General features: G+C 37.8%; 1 protein-coding gene across 1 annotated transcript; it reads left to right on the top strand.

Annotated features, from left to right (window-relative positions):
• The first annotated feature begins 12,753 nt into the window (after positions 1-12,753).
• Positions 12,754-13,227, top strand: LOC145984946 (protein GVQW3-like). The gene has a single exon (XM_083118375.1). It carries the CDS (start codon positions 12,754-12,756, stop codon positions 13,225-13,227), a length of 474 nt encoding a protein of 157 aa, XP_082974501.1.
• The last annotated feature ends 7,905 nt before the right edge of the window (positions 13,228-21,132 follow it).

The raw sequence follows: 21,132 nt of genomic DNA, 5'->3' as shown, positions 1-21,132 counted from the left end.
TTCAAGTCTGGAGACTGCGGTGGAGCACTTTTGGGCAGTTGTACAATAACCATTCTTGTACTACGCGGGAAGTGTGCTTCGGGTCATTATCTTGATAAAACATAAAGTTACAAAGAATGCCCATCATTTCAGGACTAGTCTTTAGATTTGACTTCGGAATGTCAAGGTAACGGTACCTGTCCATTGTCTGTTCGATGAAAGCCAATTTCCCAACGCCTTGGGCCGACATGCAGCCCCAAACCATTACGTGACCACCCCCATGTTTCACTGTTGCTTGCAAATTTTTCCCTCGGAGCTCCTCATTTGGTTTACGCCACACTGTCACCCTCCCATCTGACTCACAAATATTGAATTTACTCTCGTCAGTGAAAATTACCCGATTCCACCATGTCTGATCCTTTCCTAAGTGTTCCTTTGCGAACACCAGTCTTTTTGTCCTGTTTGGCTTACTTACAAATGGCTTTCTCCTTGCTACACGGCCATGATAGTTTGCCCTTCTGAGCGCTCTTCGTATAGTTTCAGGATGACTATGCTTTCCACACTCCTCAACTACCTCAGCACACACCATTGGAGCACTCATCTTTGGGTTTTTTTTATTTTCCTCACGATTACTGTCTCTTCTCTGGGGAAAAAAAATTCTTGGTGTCCCTGTATGACCGTGGGACTCGATCCTGTCTTCATCTTTAAATCGCTTAATAATATCTCCAACTGTACTTTTTTTCATTTTCAACATTGAGGCAATTGCACGGTAAGTTTTACCCTTAGCGTGGTGCCATATCACCAACTGACGTTGTTCAAATGAACTTTCCTTTCCTCTTCGCCCCATTTCTACATAGAAAATGTTCTTATATCACAACTTTGTTAAACAAAACGCGATCGTAATTGCTATAGAAACCTACAGGAAACCAGAGTTAATATATATGAACAGAGTATCAATCAATCCGTAAATCGAAATTGTCACTGTATCGCAAACTTACGTTAACATTTACTATGTGTCCGAATAATTTTGTGGCACTATTTTTGCAACGGTAGGGATTCATCCTTCGTTATATTGTTGCTGATGTTCTTTTTTTAACTTTTTATCGTCCAATTTTGTGCTAAACATGACATTTTTTAAACGAAAATCAACTTCAAAGCTGTACACAGATTTCACTCCCTTCCCGCTCTTAAACGTTAGAAATTTACTGTGTGTCCGAATAATTATGTGACTCACTGTATGCAAAGGAGTTTGGAATTTATTGTGGTGAGTACATCGTCTATGCATGTGTTTCTTTGGTTTGAAATGAAATTTTTAAAGTTTGCGTTTAACTTTTTATTTTAATGTTTGACTCCGAATGCGATTTTTAGGGTGCCCACAAATCCTAAATTACAATCACGCAGTGTAAATTAAATAAATGAGTTATTTTTCCTAAATCCGTTTGGTCACCGTTTGCCCACATTAAAAAATAATGAACAAAAAAAGTACTAATAAATAAATAAGAAATTACCTACCCCTTTAGTCGTATGCGGAAAGTTCGCATATGTAAGACGTTTACTACTACACGAATAACGTTATCTGGAATTTCGAAAGTAAATGTGACGTTTGAGGATCATATGGTTTATTTTTAGAACCGTCACTTTCTTATGATATTTTGACAAATCCAGCGACCGGGCCAATGAGGCTATAAACCTTTAATCCCCCTCTTGGCTTGCCATTGTACTACATGTTTTGTTGTACTGAAACATTGCTTGCCTCCTTCGTAAGACTACGCTTCGCTACTGGATATCGCGTAGTGAAGAACTGTTTACAAGCATCGCCCAAACCATTGATTCTCCCCCCAAAACCTTTCCCTGCCTTCTTTTTTCTTTTCCTAGCTCTCAGCATGCGGTTTTCTTGCCACTTGAGGAAGACTGGCCGATTGTGAAAGAAAAAAAGAACGGGAGAGGAGGGGAGTTCATGAGGGGCGCGAGCGGTACAGAGGGGGAAACGGCTAGCGCGACCAGCTGAGAAAAGTCGAAGTTAAAATTTACATACATTGCTCTGTACGTCGAAAAACTACAGACATTCTAAAGAAAATTATGTAAGATCAGTTTCATTTCTTTGCTGTAGAAGAACAGTAGAAGCTTTCTTGTTGTTTAAAATGTTGATTTAAGTTATTACATATAATTGGCGAGCAAGTGAATTTTACGAAATTGAGATAAGGAAAACTACGTAATAAATAATGTATTTAAAAAAAGGCTTAACGACATAACAAATTTCATATTTGATCTTTAACCCAGTAAAATTTAAATGCCACACACTTGACTGTTCGAGCACAGAAGGTCGACGCAAGAACCTATTTTTTAGGTATCGTCACCAGCGGTGATACGGGCTCTTAAGACCTTTTCCAAGACATTGATTTTCTTGGCTCCTATGGGACCTAGAACCATGTAACTTTGATCTATGTATATACTAGTACTTTTCCTACATGTTCACTCACCTTACAACCCACCCGATCAAAAAATAAAATTCACCCCCTCCACGCATGCGCACATGTATAAATTTAAATATAGGCTCGATATTAAAAAATATATATATATCACTTTTCTTCCTCTCTCTGGCCAAGATGGCAAATAATTGCAGGAATAATACCATAATATTTTAGACTGTAGGTCCAGGTCCCGAGCCAGACAACATATTTGCACTACAACACACAAAAATAAATTTCATATCTGTGCATATGGGAAGTCCAATACATAGTTGGCAATGTGTGATGTGTTCAGCACCAAAACAATTAATTTATATGTATGTATATTTAAGTTCCGTGTTGCAATCATGAAATTAAATTTTAATTAACTTCTCTATCCATCTCTCAATCTATATAGCCTGTTCATATTTTGGCACAGTCATTGCGAGTCGGCCATTTTGTTTACGTAGCAAAAACAAAATCTCAAGCCACATCATCGCTATTTTTGCGAATGCTCGCTGTGACCACAAGCATAATTAGATATAGTTGTCGGATTTTATTTAATTTTAGGTTTAATATCAATAAGCGCGCATAAAAACTAAATATTTTAAATAATAAGATTCGAATAACTATGTACTTCCACTAGATATCAAACACACGCAACTCTTCGATTACACCCCTCCATTTTCCTGCCTTCCTCTAACAATTTTAACATATTTCGACCTTTTATTATTATTTTTGAAATATGCCCCACACACATATTTCCTACCAACAACGGCACACAGAAGAGCTATATATATATATATATATATATATATATATTCCAGCCACCCACATACTGAAAAAGCAATATACAACTAGTTTTAAGAATTCACGAATAACATATTGCTCACAAATTCTTACAAAATAGGCACTGATTGTACATGATTCTTACACAACTAACTTCCTGCAAGTGGATGTATGCTTAAGTTTGCTAATAAAAATAATCCTCTTTACCTAACAGTCTTATTATTAATATTTACACTAAAGTGTTCAGGTGGGGGAAGGTTCAAACTTTTTTAAGTTGGACTTAGGGTGATTTGCCAAAATCTCTATACTTTTTCTACATTTAAGATTTTTTTTAACGAGTCCAAAAAAAAATATTTTATTTACAAGATAAATTCTACAGCTACATTTGATGAAATGTACAACACCACTGCTCTCTCTACTAATCAATTAAATGTTACCCTTCTAGCAATGGTAGGTATGCATACTCACTAAACACAAATTTACAACATTTGCTCCCAAATTGTTATTCTCTACAAATGGCATTAACCACTTGTTCTTCAAAATTCACCAGGTTTCGCACTTTGATGCCCATGGATTTTCCACCTGAAAAGGAAGAAAATTTGTTAGCATCTTATAATAGTACTTTGTGGATTACATGTACAGTCGGAGAAAGAATTACGTGGGCCACGGGACCTAAAATTTCGTAACGTCTTAAAGCCTGTTGTTGATGCAACCCAAATAACAAAATATTCCCTTAAGTTTGCCTGGAGGATCTGAGTTCTCGGGGAGGATTGAGCATTGATAGCATGAGTCACGTGACTCATGCCCCAGCCACAACAAACAGCATCTGTTTGCTACGTGGCCTCAAGAAGAACATTTCAGCAATTGGTTTCTTAACAAGAGCTTCTCGTAAGGAAATATTCTTTTGAGTGATACTAGTCATTGTCAAGAAGGTTTACTGAAATGATGGTTCTCATCACCGACCACATGCCACACGTTAAATGTTTAAGTCTAGTTTATGCACTGAACCTACAGATTAAAGTGGGATCCGAACCAAATGTTCCTCTATCTGGTATTCAATTCGGAAGCCTTTGATTACATGTCGAAGACGTTACCACTACGCCATCGGAGAGGCAATAAAACGCCTTGAGAAAGAGAAGAGTGAATCCATATTTGGCGTAAATTTTAAAAATAATACAATATTTTGTGGTGACTGTTTCGAACCGTGGGAGAGGCATAGATATTTTTGTCCCATCGTCCAATTTACGAGTTTATAATTTTTCCTCACCGACACGATTAACAGGAGTGGTAGAAGAAAAGCGAAGTAAAATAAGTGAAACAGAAATAAAAGGAGAAAGCGAAACAAATTTTATCCATAATATTCTGCAGTAGCTTCAGTCGTATTCACGGAATGTTACCTTTAAAGAGAGCCGTGGTCTTTAACTTGTCTTTTCCCCTTCCTTTGAGCTCTCGATTCCCTCTGTCACGATTGGTCTAAAACTAATTAATGCGACGTTCATTAAACAATCCAAACAACGAAACAATGCACAATCAACTGCTCAACATTCCATTTGTTTTCGAACCGGAAAACAATTGAGATGCTGTAAAATTAAGCAAGATGCAGTAATAAAGTGGGAATTTGGTACGGTATAGAATTAAATCGGTGAAGATGTTCGATTTCATTGGATGTTTGTTATTTAGTGTCGATATTCTTTCACTTTTGACAAATAGCGACGATGAAGATGAGTAATGAGTGATGATATGATGACATTGATTAAGGGACACTCACCAAGAACACCCATGGCCAAGCCGAAATTCGAACCAGGGGCCCATGCTGTCGTAGAGTGCTGTGCTAACCACTCCCACACGGAGGTCGGTTGGGAGTGGACATTATAGCATATTTTGTGTGCGCAATTGGGATCAATGAATGGAATGACTAGGCTATTCTATTACGTATTAATATATTCATATCATAATATCACGTCATATTATTCGGCACGAAGTAACATCAGAGACATTCAATCTTACATTTTTGCCTTTCAACTAATTCTTCGACTTCAGGTTAATCACATCAATAAGATAAATTATGAAACAAATGATAATGAATGTGGGATATTGACAGTTATTATGAATTACCAGACACAAGCAACATTAAGCAGACTCGGTGGGCAAGCTCATTAAGTGGTCGACATTCGACCTCGTCAACAAAGTTCCCGGGTTTGAGTAGCGTCCTTGTAACACGTGTTTGACTATTTCGTCATTAATTTCATGTAATGGCCACTCGTCCAAGGCTGGGAAGAAAAGTGATGTTACGTAACAAAAATAATAAAAATAAACATGATCGAAGAGTACTTATTTCATCTCTCACGAAATCTCCTACAAAACCGGGATATATGAAATATATGTATCTTCACATACGTTTTCGATTTCTAAATTTAACTAGTCGAGACCGAGAACGGGAGAGCAATTTTCAATTCGAGAAACCGAGAGGCGGAGACACTGTCAAGTTTTGTTTCTTTCTTGACATCTCCCTAATAGAGTTGTTGTTCTGTTTGTTATTGGCTGTGTATTGGTAATTATTGTCATGATTCTTCCCCTGTAGGTAAACCATTACGATGATTTATGATGAAATAGAGCAGATAAAAGGGCAAGAACAAGAGAGGCATGCCTGCCCGGGACTTCAACCCAGAACCTTACGTAACGAGATTTCAAATTCTGGAGAAGGAATCCGTGTTTCGCTTGGCTTTCTCTTTCCTTTACTTCTGTTATTTTATCATACACGTATAATTAAAATGGATCTGAGAAAATATGTTGCGATCCATTATTGTGTTGGTTGCTACAGATGTGAATTCCAACACGGAATTGTTTGTTTTTTTCGTATTTTGTTGAACATGAAATTTTCTTACACTGTGACAGTTTATTATTTTAGTTTTTGTTTTGTGCACTGATAAGCTAATCGGAACTGGATCTTCAGTTTAAAAAGGGATACAAACCACTACGTGCCTCTACTGTGTATCGAACCCGGGATTCCTTGATTACAAGGTGATGACATTATCATTACTCCACGGGGAGGCCCCGTGACAGAATGTTATTCATTCAATCTATACAATAATTTATTTCTTCTTTCTTTTTTGTTAACTACTCTTATACATGCAGGCTGTATACCACCCCCCCCCCTCCGTGCAAATAGATAGAAAGCTCACTCTCGAGAACTAATTTATAAATAACGTAACCATTAGGAAACTATTCGAACATTAACTGATATAACTGCAGATGAAACAATACTTACAGACGCTAACGAAATATCTATTTTTGTATAAGCTCACAGGCAACAGGTATCTGTTGAGTCATTCACTCTTGCTAACTACGAGCGAAGGTCACTGAATCAAACGGTAGCAAAAAGGCGTCTGCTCTACGAAACTAGGGTTAGCAGACGAGGCCCGTCTTCCTGTTATCAATGACGTACGAAATAAGGAGGAACACAGCTTTCATATCAAACTAGACGTATGTTTGGTCCCGTCGTGGCCTTGAAGGCCTACGTAAAGGCTTCTCTGCAAGAAGTATAGCTTACCATTGAGGGGAGGAAAAGTGTGTGTGTGTGTGTGTGTGTGTGTGTCGAGGTCCTTCAACTTTCGTATTCTTTTTCATTTCAGAACGCGTGCTGTATCGTCGACTTAATCCAATCTATCCGTTGTAGGTTTTAAGTTCTGTTTTTGTTCGGTAATTTCACATTGTCTTCCTGCTTATGTTATTCGCGGCGAAGGTTCTGGATTCGATAATTTGGACAATAACGGGATTGTGTTGGTTGGTTGATTTGGTGTCTTAAGTTCACTTTATGCACAGTAAGACTAATCGGGAATGCACCTACAGTTTAAAGTGGGATCCGAACCACTATGTGTGCCTACACATTACTTTGCTACTAGATATTTGCATGCTAAGATGTAGGAAGTGCTACATTTTCAGTGTATGGAATAGAGAGTTATTTTGGATACGAAGGATCGGACAATGGAGTAGTGGGAAAAGGATCACCTCACATGTTTGAATTATACCCTCCCTTCCCCCCCCCCACACACAGCATATCGGCCGTGGTTTTTATAACGAAATATAACATGGATGAATTGTGTCAAGAAAAACTGGAGACTATTTACATCCCTACGGAACTTGCTTGTTTGATTGAATTGTTGTTTTAAGTCAACTTTTTGCACAGTAAGGCTAATTGGGACTGGACCTACAGTTTAAACCACTATGTGCCTCCACCGGGTATCGAACCCGAGACCCTTTGATTACAAGGCGACAACACTACCACTGCGCCATCGGAGAGGCCACCCTACGGAACTTGGAAGAAAGTTCAGGTAGAGATTAGAAAGTTCTGTTCCGACAAAATCTGACGTATAGTAAATGAAAAAGCAAAGTGCTAACTTGTGATTTGCACCAACTCATGAAGGCGTGTAGGGGGTGTGGATTTAGGGCCTCACACTTTCTTGTTACGGCCGAAGGATAATGTGATCAGCACCACGCTCCTGGTCCCTTTACGCCCCCTCCCCCCGAGTTTCCTACAGGTACCCACTTTGTACGAAGCTGGGTGGGCGCCGGAGCCACTTGAATAGGTGGACAAAATTCCAATTCTCCCCAGTCGGGGATCGAACTCAGATCTCTCGCCTGGTAATTAAACGCCCTAACGACCGAGCTACCGCGGCCCATATAATATAGTAGCCTTTGTAATTAAGGCAATAATTATTTTAGCGTTTCGTTCAACGCTTTTAGGTGAATCATTTTCGGACATGTAACGTGTAGCTCTTGTCGGTTCTGCGACTTGCATTGAGAACAGGCGATTTTCTGACGAACAACATTCCACCTAACAAGTCACGTGACTTTCCTACATTTCCTGTGTCTGTTGGCTATTGCATGAAAGACGAGTTGCTCCTTGAGACAGACAGAATCACCCGATCACCTAAAGGTGCAATGTGTGTTGCCTACCCTTCCGGCATTATTTACTGGCATTAAAGTCTTATGGGGAAGAACTTTTTTCCACCACTGTACAACTAAATATTCAGTACTTTGGGGGAAAAAATAAAGTACAAAGACTAGCAGGCCGAAAGTATGTGGCACATGGCCATTTTAAATAAAAATTCATACGTTTTAGGATATTAAAACATTTTCCTGGACATAGTTCTCCTGGGATGACACTTTCTGCTCTCATAGCTATTTATGGAAATGATTATACCACTAGAGGCTACAGATGTGATATAAAATTAATTTTGTTGCTATTGATGTGTACATTCTAAAATATTTGAGTTAAATTAAGTTTTTAAGTTATTCTTTTCATTGGTTAAATATCTGATGGGTCCTTAATGTAAGAACTTATGTACAGTACAAACAATGGCCATGCAATCACTGCTAAATTGTTTAACATGAAATTACCCTAGGTTCAGGAATTGTAATATGGTGGTTCATAAGACAGCAAATTAAAAGCAGGGGCATAAATGATAGAAAGTAGAAATGATAAATCTATAATATAAAAGGATTGATCAAAAAGTATTCAACCATATTTATCGTAATGAGAAATTCTCTGCTGTGATATTTTACAGACAACACAATCCAGGTAACTTGTCAACTTGTTCTCTGCAAACTTTGCACTCAATTGGCAAGATAAACATTTATCACAGCCATATCAAGTAATAGGGTGTAGGGAAAGCCACTGACTGAATGTGCAGTTTAATATTCTTTAGTGGATTTTAACTTTGAATCAGGAAATCAAAAGAGCGAGGCACTAATAATAAGAAACAGATCCAGAAATGAACCAAGAGTAGTGGAGAGTTTCAAATATCGAGGAAGCATAATTGAGAGAAGTGGAAGAATAGATGAGGAGGTAAACAGAAGAGGACAAATGGGTGGTGGACTATATCAAAGCATTCAAAGATGAATATGGAACAGGGATGTACCTATGAAATGCAGGAAGGTAATTATAACACATACTATGTGCCAATAATTACATATGGAGCAGAAACTTGGACAATGACAGAGAGAGAAAAGAAAGATGCAGGCAGTGGAGATGAAATTTTAAGGAGTATTTTGGGGAAGACTAAAAGGGATAGAAGAATTGAATGAGGAGATCTGACAGTGGATGTGGTGAAGCTTCAGGACAGGATAATCAAGCACAGATGAGATGGTTTGGACACATGAAGAGGATGGATGCTGGAGAGGCTTGACTTCTATGCTGACCCAGCCTTTATTTCTCTTGCTGAAACCAAAAGTTTGCAATAAGATGGCTACTTGTTCAGTGCAAATGTGACCAGCCAACATGTTCATACTGTTTCCAACTATAAAGCTCTGTTGAAAGAGGAGATCCAAACCATTGTACTCTTGATTACAAAATGACAGCTCCTTGTCATCTTAAATAATGTATAGTCGTCTCTATCCCCTAAAATGTTTCACAAAGGCCCTATTTATGATTGTAAAGTTTTTTAGAACAGTTTTAACTTAACTGTGTAACAATGACGAAGGTTACAATCAGCAACCGTATGAATGGAACACATGCAGAATGCCCGGAGGGTCCGAGAGAGGTTTTCAAGGCTTCTGGCTCTAAGCCCCCCCCTCCCCCAACCGCACCTCTTAAAACTTTGTCAACTGGAAGTAAAGCAATGCTATTTCATATTTCCAGACCCTTCCAAATTTGGTGGTGCCTTTGGGAGAGGGACTCTTGCTGAAGACAACAATTTTTGAAAATTTTCTTCTTTTCAAAATTTTGGCATTTTGGAATTGGGAACTAAACTGAAAGTAACTTAATTTCCAGTTACCAGGTTTTTCTGAAAATCTTATTTAACATGCCCTGCATGCTATTAATTCGGTGAGTAACAATATGTTATGACATCATAACTTACAAAATTTAGAATGGAGCAACAAGTAGTTCATGAGTAGGGAGCAGAAGTTGATGACCTAAAAATTATAGGAAATGACGTAAAAAATGACCATTAAATTTGTTAGTTTCAGGTTAAAAATTGAAAAGGAAATTAAAAAATGCAATCTTGCTTTAAAAAAAAGGTGCCAAATCATACCACATGCAAATTCAATTAACATATGCAACGAGGATTTCCAATGGAATTTAATGAAAGAGTTGTATACACTGAATGAATTGGTGTAAAATGCATTAATTTCCCGCATCTTTGCCTGGTGATGTAGTGTGGAGTGTTTCTGTGGCACTATAAAGAAAATAAATTATCACGATCCATGTAAGACAATTTTTCTTTAGAAATTTAACAAATTGTATACAAAATAGGGAAACCAAAATCAGGGACGCATCTGGGAAAGGGTTCATAGACACGACCCCCCCCCCAGAAAAAAGTGTGTTGGAAAAGTAATTTTTAACATCAGAAATTCTTTGAAATATCCGAGTTTGCCCCAGATGAGCACCTGGTGGTTTCCCCAGACACAACAAAGACTGTCACCAGTTGAGCATTTATTTTGCTCATAAACTGCAATCCTGTGAGATATATATATAGGCCTATGTTCACCTTGGTGAAAAGACTCAAGAAGATTACCAAAATGAAAGAAGTGACCAAATATGACGAAACTATACACTGAATATTGCGAAAAATGACTGAAAAATGCCAAAAATCGGAGAAAATGACCTAAACCCTGAAAATTGGCAAAAAATGCACTTTAAAATTATCTTCTTTTGGGTTCTGGACGAAGTGTAATATTGTGTATATTTAATGGGCATCGTGTCAGAGATGTCAGAAAAAATATGACATTTCATCAACTTCCCCTCCCTATTCATGAGGCATAAAATATGGTTTACTATGTTTGAACTGTACTATATACACAGGTAGACTTCCTTTGGGACCACAAATATCTGATTTTTATATCATGGACATATCAGCATATAGGCTATTTTTGTCCATTAAGCCCACTTTAGACTAAAGAATTTTCCTTAGCATTTTTCTTAACATTTATGCCATGACCAAAAAGCTACCATGTTAAGTGAGAAATGTTATGGCATTACAGATGCCATGGCATATTTCATGGCATTTCACAAACATAGGATCCGTCCTATTTTTCGTAGCATAACCAATCAGAAGCGACCTCTAGGTCATGAGTTCAGTTGTAATGGCGGCCGCATGAGATATAAACAACGTACACTTCACATTTTTAAAACACTATAATTATTCAACCAAGAGGAATTACGCTTCGTATTAAATGGTTTTAGGTAGAGAAGCATGGCACTGATTAAATATACAAATATATATATATGTACTTTAAAACGTTTACTGTACACGTATGGAAGAATATTTTAGCTTTTTTCAATTGTAAACAATGTGCACTCCCCATATATGGTATAACTCGATGTGCCTATTCTGCTGTATGTATCATACAATGTAATCTCAACAGCTAACCGAAATGTTCCATGAAATGCTTTCGTGTAAAGTACTATGTGCCTTAAGATTTTTGGAAGCATTTCCATAGCATTTATGCTAGCAAAAATGTTAAAGGAAATGCTTTCGTCTAAAGCCAGCTTTACACAATATAGGTTTAAGGCCCTAACAAAAACAAAACTGAGAACAAGCTAATAAACAACAATATAAATGATATCCATGAAAATTTCCTCATGCAACTTGTGAAATTCATTCATTCATTACTTAACAAGAACTTGATTGATTCATTGATTGATTTGCTTTATTTTACTTCACTTTCTGTGCCACTTTTGGCTAATTTGCAAAGATGGGGATTCGAACCCGGGACCTCTGGCATCGCAGCACGATGTGCTAACCACTCCACCACGGGGGGTGGCTTGATTGGTTGATTTTAGTAGTATGGGCACATCAGTACATAGGATATATTGGTACAAGCCCCTAACAAACAACCCCCAAAAAATTAAATGTGTGTTAAAACGTTCCTTACTCAGTTTTTAAAACTAATTCATTATTTAACAAGACCTAAAACTATACTACCTCTGAGGACTAAAATCTTCTTACCTAGGCCAAAAGCTGAGGATGTAAAGGGGTACTCAGCGCACAGGACAAACGCAAGACAACACGACCTCACAAAGGATTGTCTGACTATAAATTCAAATGAATTCAACTGATAAAAAGACATCTGCAAACCAGAGTTCAGGGTAGGTTTAGGAAAATAAACTCTATTCTCAATCCTCGCATCTACAGAAGAAAGGAGACTGATACGTAGGGCTAGGAAGTTGGTGAAAAGTAATCTTTTCTCCTGGGCCTTGAAGACAATGCTAAACCTGATAGTAGTCCATTTCACTTCAGTTAAAATCAGAAAACATTGTTTATATTTTGGATGTTCCGGCCTATTTTGGCTTTTAGGTCATTTTCCAGTATTTGTTGCATTTTTAATCATTTTTGAAGTTTCTCCTTGCTCCTTCCCTATTGTTTCGTGAATTACGCGGGAGAATCAAATGAAAACCGCAAAAGTGCCATTAAAAATCTTCTTTTCTTTCTAGGCGTTTGGAAATTTGCAGACACAGTCCTTGACGTCTTTCCGAGCTGGTAGTGCGAAGCAGTGACGGTAGGTGGGGTTGGATGTGAGTAACAGCTGATTCAAGATGGTGGCACCACTACGCAGTTGCACCAAGCAGGAACAGCATAGAGTTATTAGATTTTTATGGAGTGAAGGTGTGAAACCGGTTGATATTCATCGGAGAATGCAGACGAAGTATGGGGACGCCTGTCTGTCACAGCAGCAAGTCTACGATTGGTGCAAGAAATTCACAGAAGGTACGACTTTATTGACTGATGCTCCCTGTACGGGTCAGGCTCAACGAGTTGTGACAGAGGAGTCCATAACCGCAGCAGATCGGCTTATTCAGGAAAACCGGCTTGTCACTCTGGCTGAAATGGCTTCCTTGCTGAATATGAGCTTCGGTACAGTACAACACATAGTGCATGATGAACTCCGCTACAGAAAAGTGTCTGCCAGGTGGGTTTCTCGACAGCTGAAGCAGGAACTGAAAGTCTGTCAGGTTGACGCATGTCAAGAGTTGCTGAGGCGTTATGAAGAGGAGGTGAGGATTTTCTAGCTCACATTGTCATCGGGGATGAAAGTTGGGTGCACCATTTTCAACCGGAGACGAAACTTGCAAGCAAAGAATGGCGAAATTCGTCTTCGCCGAAACCAAAGAAGTTTTGCAGCCAGCCCTCTGTAGGGAAAGTCATGTTGACTTTATTCTGGCATAAGAAAGGTTCTATTCTGGAACACTACATGCCCCACGTACGACAGTGACTAGTGCCACCTACACCGACCTTCTCAAGAACCATTTGAGGCCAGCGATACGCACAAAGCGAAGGGGATTGCTGAGTACAGGTGTTTTGCTTCAACATGATAATGATTAAAGGAGCACCTTGGAGGGCAGAGGTTCAAGTCTGATGAAGACGTCCAATCGGCGGTGCACGAATGGCTACACAGTCAACCGAAAGAATTTTTCTCACGAGGTATCGAAGCACTACCTATCCGATGGCGTAAGTGCATTGAACTGGGAGGGGACTATATAGAAAAATAATGTACAATCAAACATTATCCCTGCATTAAAATAGTGGAAAAAAATTAACTGCGGTTTTCATTTGATTCTCCCTCGCATTAATGGGTCATGTAAAATCACCTAGGGCTGGTTGCTCGACCATCTTGTTATTCTTTTATATTTTCATCATAGGTACCCTTATTAGTAACTTACTCAAAAATTTGAAATTTTGATCATGGATAGTCCTACTAGTACTTAGATTAGATGCAAAATAATCTAACAGTTATTTTTAGTTGTTTTTACTTTATTTTATCTGCGACGTTTCGTTCTGGTTTCCCAGAACTTTTTCAAGCTACACCAAAATATACATACAACAACACAACCTCACATGGCTAGTCACTCTACACTTCTAAGGAATGAATAACTTGTTTCCTTATTTCCTCCTAGGTAAACTAGGTTTACCGTGTAGCGTGACTAGCCATGTGTTGTGTTGTTGTATGTATATTTTGGTGTAGCTTGAAAACGTTCTGGGAAAGCAGAACGAAACGTCGCAGATAAAATAAAAACCACTAAAAATAACTGTGTTAGATTATTTTGCATCTACAAAAAGTTGTTATGCGAACCTTTAAGAAGAACATACATGCTACAGAGTGTCCGAAAAGTCACGCAACCCGGTGTTTACGACCGTATAACAGAATAGCGAAACGGAATGAGAAGAAACGCTTTCTGCCAAAAGAATGCCCTGTATATTGGGAAAATTTAGAGAGACAAACATATGTAATAACATGCATGTTTTAATAACAAATAAGCAAAGTGTTGCCAAAGGCGGAAAAAAAATATTTGCAAATCATATGTATTGATGCACAGAACTCACTGAGGTAAATTATTGCAACATTTCACAATACCAACGAACAATTTGGATGGCCATCTATTGAATTTGACAGAAAAAGAACTTTGACGAAGTTTCAAAAACATTGCAGAAGGGAATAAATGGGCTGTTCCAAAAATCGATGTTTTCACAATATTACGAGGGACACTGGCAACACTGTTGCTGTCACGTGTCACTAACAGATGTGTTTCACCTCAGGCTATCACACTAAGGCACTTTTAACGACAAAGGAGAAAGTTGGTTATTCTCGAACATATGCAATAAATTACGTACACCTTGCAACCCTGAAATGTGGGTACAGAAGAACGTGTATCAATTGCTATGTTTTCTGTGCCTTAGGTAGTTGCTGTTTGCCGCGAACGGCATTCTAGATTGTGTCTATTTATGCTGACATCTGTGTTTTTTTAAAATGCCATATTCTACACAGGAAAGAGTGTTTATTGTTGAAGAATATATCCGAACATCGTCATATTCTTGTGTAAGAGAAGCATTTAGGGATACCCACATTTCAGGGTTGCAAGGTGTAGGTAATTTATTGCATATGTTCGAGAATAACCAACTTTCTCCTTTGTCGTTAAAAGTGCCTTAGTGTGATAGCCTGAGGTGAAACACGTCTGTTAGTGACACGTGACAGCAACAGTGTTGCCAGTGTCCCTCGTAATATTGTGAAAACATCGATTTTTGGAACAGCCCATTTATTCCCTTCTGCAATGTTTTTGAAACTTCGTCAAAGTTCTTTTTCTGTCAAATTCAATAGATGGCCATCCAAATTGTTCGTTGGTATTGTGAAATGTTGCAATAATTTACCTCAGTGAGTTCTGTGCATCAATACATACGATTTGCAAATATTTTTTTTCCGCCTTTGGCAACACTTTGCTTATTTGTTATTAAAACATGCATGTTCTTACATATGTTTGTCTCTCTAAATTTTCCCAACATACAGGGCATTCTTTTGGCAGAAAGCGTTTCTTCTCATTCCGTTTCGCTATTCCGTTATACGGTCGTAAACACCGGGTTGCGTGACTTTTCGGACACTCTGTAGTACTTAGTAAAACCTGAGTGTTTCATTTTGTGGTTCACACTGATGTACATTTTACAGGCTCTTAAAAACCTGTAAAGATGGCAATACTAAAACATGTACGATAAAGATTTAATGAGGCCTCATTCCATTTTTAAAAAAAATTAATGATTTTATATCACTGTAAAGAACCTTCAATAATATATTATTGATGATAAGAGAAGTTCGACCATGTGAACTCAAGTTGGACATTCTGGCTGAAGCAAAGGGGACTGACTCATTCCATGTGTGTTTGTGTCATTCATAAAAAACGTGAAGTTTGTTGGCTTCAGCAGCAAATATCAATGATTGGAAATCTCTACTTACAAAATTAGTACGTAATATTAATAAGGAGAACCGCATGATATGTGAATGTGCAAACCAAATATTGACGATTCTGTTAAAGATGATAGGATTATTTCTTACAAACAGTGAGTTACAACAAATTGTTGCAACTTAATCACTACTGTAGAAACTCTGACAGAATTTGAAGAAAATTTTGCATCAAAATTGCTGAAGCTACAGTCACTTTATTGCTTGCCCAGAGTCAGTCCAAGTTTCTGAGAACTACAAAAGAAAATCTCTGCAAGGATGAACGTGAAGTGATAGCAGAAAGAAAAGAAGATGATGAAAAGAAAGAAGAAGGGAAACATTAGTTTTGTCTTCTTCTTTTTCCTCTCTTCCTACTATTTTTTGTTTCTACTACAGCTAGAACTATCTCCCCAAACGTCTGTGTGACTATATATGCCACATTAAATCGAATAGTTGAAACAAACAAAGCGTATAGATACGCCTTCCGCACTGCAGCAGGACAATGCACCTAACTAATTTTTACCTTCTTCTTTCTTTTCGTCTTCTTCTTTTTCATCTTCTTCCTCTCTAGCTACTATTTTTTGTTTCTACTACAGCAAGAACTATCACACCAAACATCTGCATGACTATATACACCACAGTAAATCGAATATAGTTGAAACAAACAAAGCGCATTACACGAGCACAATGAGGAGGGCTTATATACGTATACACACCATCCACACTTAAGGGGTTAAAGAAATAGTCCAAAAGGGAGATGACAAGTTGCAATTCAAAGAATGTTATTAAGCTTGATTGATTGATTGATGTAGTTTATTTTACTTCGCGTTTTGTGCATCTTGGCTAATTTGCTGAGATGGGGATGAGTGATGAAACTGATGAATGGACATTCACAAACAACCAAGCCTGAGTGGGATTCGAACCTAGGAATTTTATTAAGAATAAATTATGTTTCCAAGAAAATGTTGTATTGAATTTTTTTTCATTGGCATAGTTATCTTGAAGAAAATCAAATTTTAAGTACTGCAATTAAAGTAATTTTTTTAAAAAAAAATTCTGGCAGTGACGAAACATACAAATTACGATCAATAATATATAATTGAAGGTTCTTTACAGTGATATAAAATCATTAATTTTAAAAAATTGAATGAGGCCTCATTAAATCTTTATTGTACGTGTTTTAGTATTGCCATCTTCACAGGTTTTTAAGAGTCTGTAAAATGTACATCAGTGTGAACGACAAAATGAAACTCCCAGGTTTTATTAAGTACTAGTAGGACTATCCATGATTGTAATTTCAAATTTTTGGCAGGTCCCCCTTTTGAGATATTTGACCTTGAAATTTTTTTTTCTTTTTTTTTAATTATTCCCAATTTCGGAGTGAAAAATGGCCATGACAGGCTTTGAACCTGGTTCTGTTGAAATACAGGTATTGCAAACACTTCTGACTGGTAAAACTGTATTTGCACTTGCAACATCTTAGACAGAAGATCCCCACATCACACAACAGAAAATTATTACTATTACTATTATTATTCTTTAAAATGATAAAATATTAAAATTAAAATAAATTAGTTAATTCTTCACACAAATTCTTCTCAGGCATTCACGGTATATTCAGATTATTTATATTTAAAAAAATAATGTATTCGCCATTTTATTTTACTTTAGAAAATCAGCAGTACAACCAATATTTAACATTATTTTTTGTATCTCTATGTACAGATTACAACAGTGCATCAATCTTCTATACTTGCCGCAAAATTTGTTTGGTATTGAGAGCTGAAGGAACACGCATCTTCGGTGTTGCCATATCATGCGGCAGTGATTTATCCACACCCCCCTAACACCCCCCCAACACCCTCCCAAATTTTAGTGAACACCCCCCCAAGCAGAAAAGTGGAACACCCCCCCTACAGGGGGGTGTAAATATGGATGTTTGTATCAACAATAGAATAACAATACTTCAACATTAACAGAAAGGAGCATAGTCCAATGGACCTTTCGGTCAACTGAAACCAAAGTGTCAAGGAAGGAGGGTGGAATGTGCAGCATGGCCATTTCCTGGAAACACTAGCTCCCTTGACAAGGCTTCGGTCAGCTCTGGGGAAGGGACACTGCCATCTGGAAAATGTCAAACTCTCACCTCTCGCCCTCCTTACAGGGAGCACATTCCGCGCACAGTGTTGACAGTTCAGCGTTTGAATACCTTATATATTTCTTAAATACGTTAAGATTCGTAAATTCAATTATTCAACCCCTGAGTCAATGAAATTTACATTTTGTTACATTTTCCTTTCAATTCTTTCATGTGAAAAATGTACGATAAAAGTAAGGGAAGAAATTAAAAGATACAGGTTTGACTCCTTGTAGTGAATTCTGTTACTATGGTTAGCAACACTATTTTCTGTAACTTGGCGAGAAGAATGATTTTGGAGCGGTAGAGAAAAGAACAGTCAAATGCCTTTGGCCTTAGGTCAGTCTCAGTGTAGCATCTCCGTTCGTGTGTTGTCGTTCTGTTTAGTGTATAACAATGTCTGAAACTAGACTGTAAAACTGTCGAAGAAGATAGAGAAAATGAAAAACCAGACAGAAAGAAACCGAAAGTGGTGAGTAGAACATCAGTGACACTATATGTAGGTATAATTTCTTCCAACCGATATTCATAAAGTACCAATATAAAATTTTCTGACCGAGTATTCGATATAAAATGGCAAGTATTTCATGAAGAACCTAAGTGATTCATTCACGTCTATAGTTGATGACCATTTTTGTGGCTCCAAGAGTTCTTACCTTTGTAAAAGAAATTAAAATAAAGTTGCGTTACGATACTATTAGAAAGAGAGTTGTAAAAGGGGGAGGGTCCACGTGTGGTGCTTGCCTGGGCGCTAAGTACAAATGGGGTGCCGAACAAGCAAAACATAAAAATAGAAAAACGTTAACGTCGTGGTGCCCTGTGAAATTACTGGTACCCTATTAAATTAAAGTTATTGTCAGTTTGCAAAGATATAGCTTTAGTAAAGATTGTCTTTCTCTTTGTATCTAGTCGGTTCACTGACATAATGACATGTTTAAGTTTATTCAACTTTTCAGAGGAAGCAAAGGAAGTGTAAGCAGGCCCGTAGGTAGCTAGAGGGGGCAGGGGACAACTGCCCCCCTGATAGCCTGCTTTGCCACCCCTGTGAAAAATACAGAACGCCTAGAATTCTCACTAATCTTTACAATTACTCTAGCAACATAACAAAGACACTTATTGATTTTGTGATTTATAAACGTGTGGGGGATTCAGTATAAAGTCGTTATCAGGATTGGGAGGGAAAAATTTCTTTTTTGGTAATAGTGATTCATGTGGTAGAGAGAGGGAGTGGATATTTGATTTTTGTTACTTAGCGTTGCTTTTCTGCCACTTCTAGCTATTCGCAACAATGAATGATGATGTGAAATTGATGAAGAGACACTCATAAACAGTGCCGCAACCACAGGGCGGCAGGGGGCATTGTCCCCCCACCCTCCTGACCTTGGAAGGAAGTCCATTCTAGGGGAAGCAAACATTGAAGTAAAAAAAAAACAAGGCTAGGAGAATGTAAGAATAGCAGGACAATTGGATACTCATGATGGAATTAGGTTTTACGAGATTCTTGCATTTTTCTTCGAGAAGGCCAAGGGCACTTGCAAGGGGCAATTACCCCCCTCTCGATTTCAAATTTTATACAAATAAAAGTACATTTCGTAAAATGTTCTTGCTCGCTTCGCTCGCAATGCCTTCTATTCTTATAGTCCAAGTTCAGAGCCATAGCTATGGGGCGGTGGGAGTCAGCCCTGGGAACCAAACGATCTATATGAAAAAAAATGTTAAAGAGAATGCCATAGTGCCCCGTAAAATTATTAGCGCCCTATTAAAACAATTTCTTTCTATGAAACTTAATATGAAATATTAATGATGACACTGTAATCCAAGAAGTCATTGATTAATCAAGGGATTCCTATTTGTTTGTCAGGTGTCAAAACATGTATTTCAACTATAATATAATACAATTCACACAATATTTTGCAAAATGGTTAACGTAACCAGTAACCAAACATTGTCTGTAGTGATGCAAGAGTCTCCCCTTTGAAGGAAATAGAGTCAGTGTTGGACACCCATATTTTAGCAAGTACCGTAACGATCCGTAGTATCTTTTAATTATTATGGAGAACGAACTCCAACTTCCAGTCATTCAACCATCGTTTTCCAATCAGGAAATATTCAGAAACATCACAGGAATGCAGTGTCAGACAGCACTGAAGCTCTTCCTGGTCATCAGCTGTAAACAGACGAAATCCAGGAAGAGGCTACAGGCCTGACTGTGCATTTGTTTATTAAATTGATTTGCAATAAATGTCTGGGAGGCAGAGAGTTCGGGGTCAGTTCTAATTCAGTTATTGAGGAGCAAGTTACGATTGGATAGAGAGAGAGGAGGAGGTTCTAGGGAGAGCGTGTTAACGCTAGTCGCAAGTCAGACTCTACGTACAGTCACAGGCATAACCTCTCACGGCAGATCTTCAGTTGCAGTACAGAGACAGGTATATCCTTACATTACCCATGCTGATCCAATCTTTAGGGGTGTGAAACTCAAGTGTCATGTGTTGCCATTCAAGTGTGTAAATTTAGTACCTCTAGCGCCTTACCATCAAGCTCACCACGAGCAGAGAGTGCTTTACCATCATGGATGAATGATGATTAGTGAGCTACATTCCCAAAAGATCCCACATACCTAAGGGTATGAGACGGTACAAAAAAAAAAGTATTACAAATTTTTACATAGTTCATCAAAGTGTAGATAATATGTAATCATTATTATTTAATTAATTCGATTTTTCTTGCATAACAGAACACAATGAGGTTGTTGGATTCTCGTTAGATTCCATTGATTCCTTTGTGTGGAAAAATCTTGCATACTGGAAACTAGAGGGAATCATTATGAAGCATGATTTATAAAGGGCTCCCTTAATCAGTTCTTCAGAGAGGGCCATTAATCGTCTATTAACATTATCAACCTGTAAATATCAAGTAGATACAGTCCCTATTAGCCTATTTATGTTAAACTTTATATTCTTTGGCAATCTGGAAAGGTCATTATCGAAAAAATACCATTTGATGTTGCTCGAAGTTTTTTTTTGTCCGTTGCAGTTTCAAGATATCATCCCTTTTCTGTTACTTATCTCTTTT

This window comes from Lepisma saccharinum, chromosome 1 (genome assembly GCF_977018435.1).
Source record: "Lepisma saccharinum chromosome 1, izLepSacc3.1, whole genome shotgun sequence".
NCBI classification, from domain to species: Eukaryota; Metazoa; Arthropoda; class Insecta; order Zygentoma; family Lepismatidae; genus Lepisma; species Lepisma saccharinum.
The sequence above is the reverse complement of the archived record's forward strand: the minus strand, read 5'-3'. Positions and strand labels throughout refer to the sequence as shown.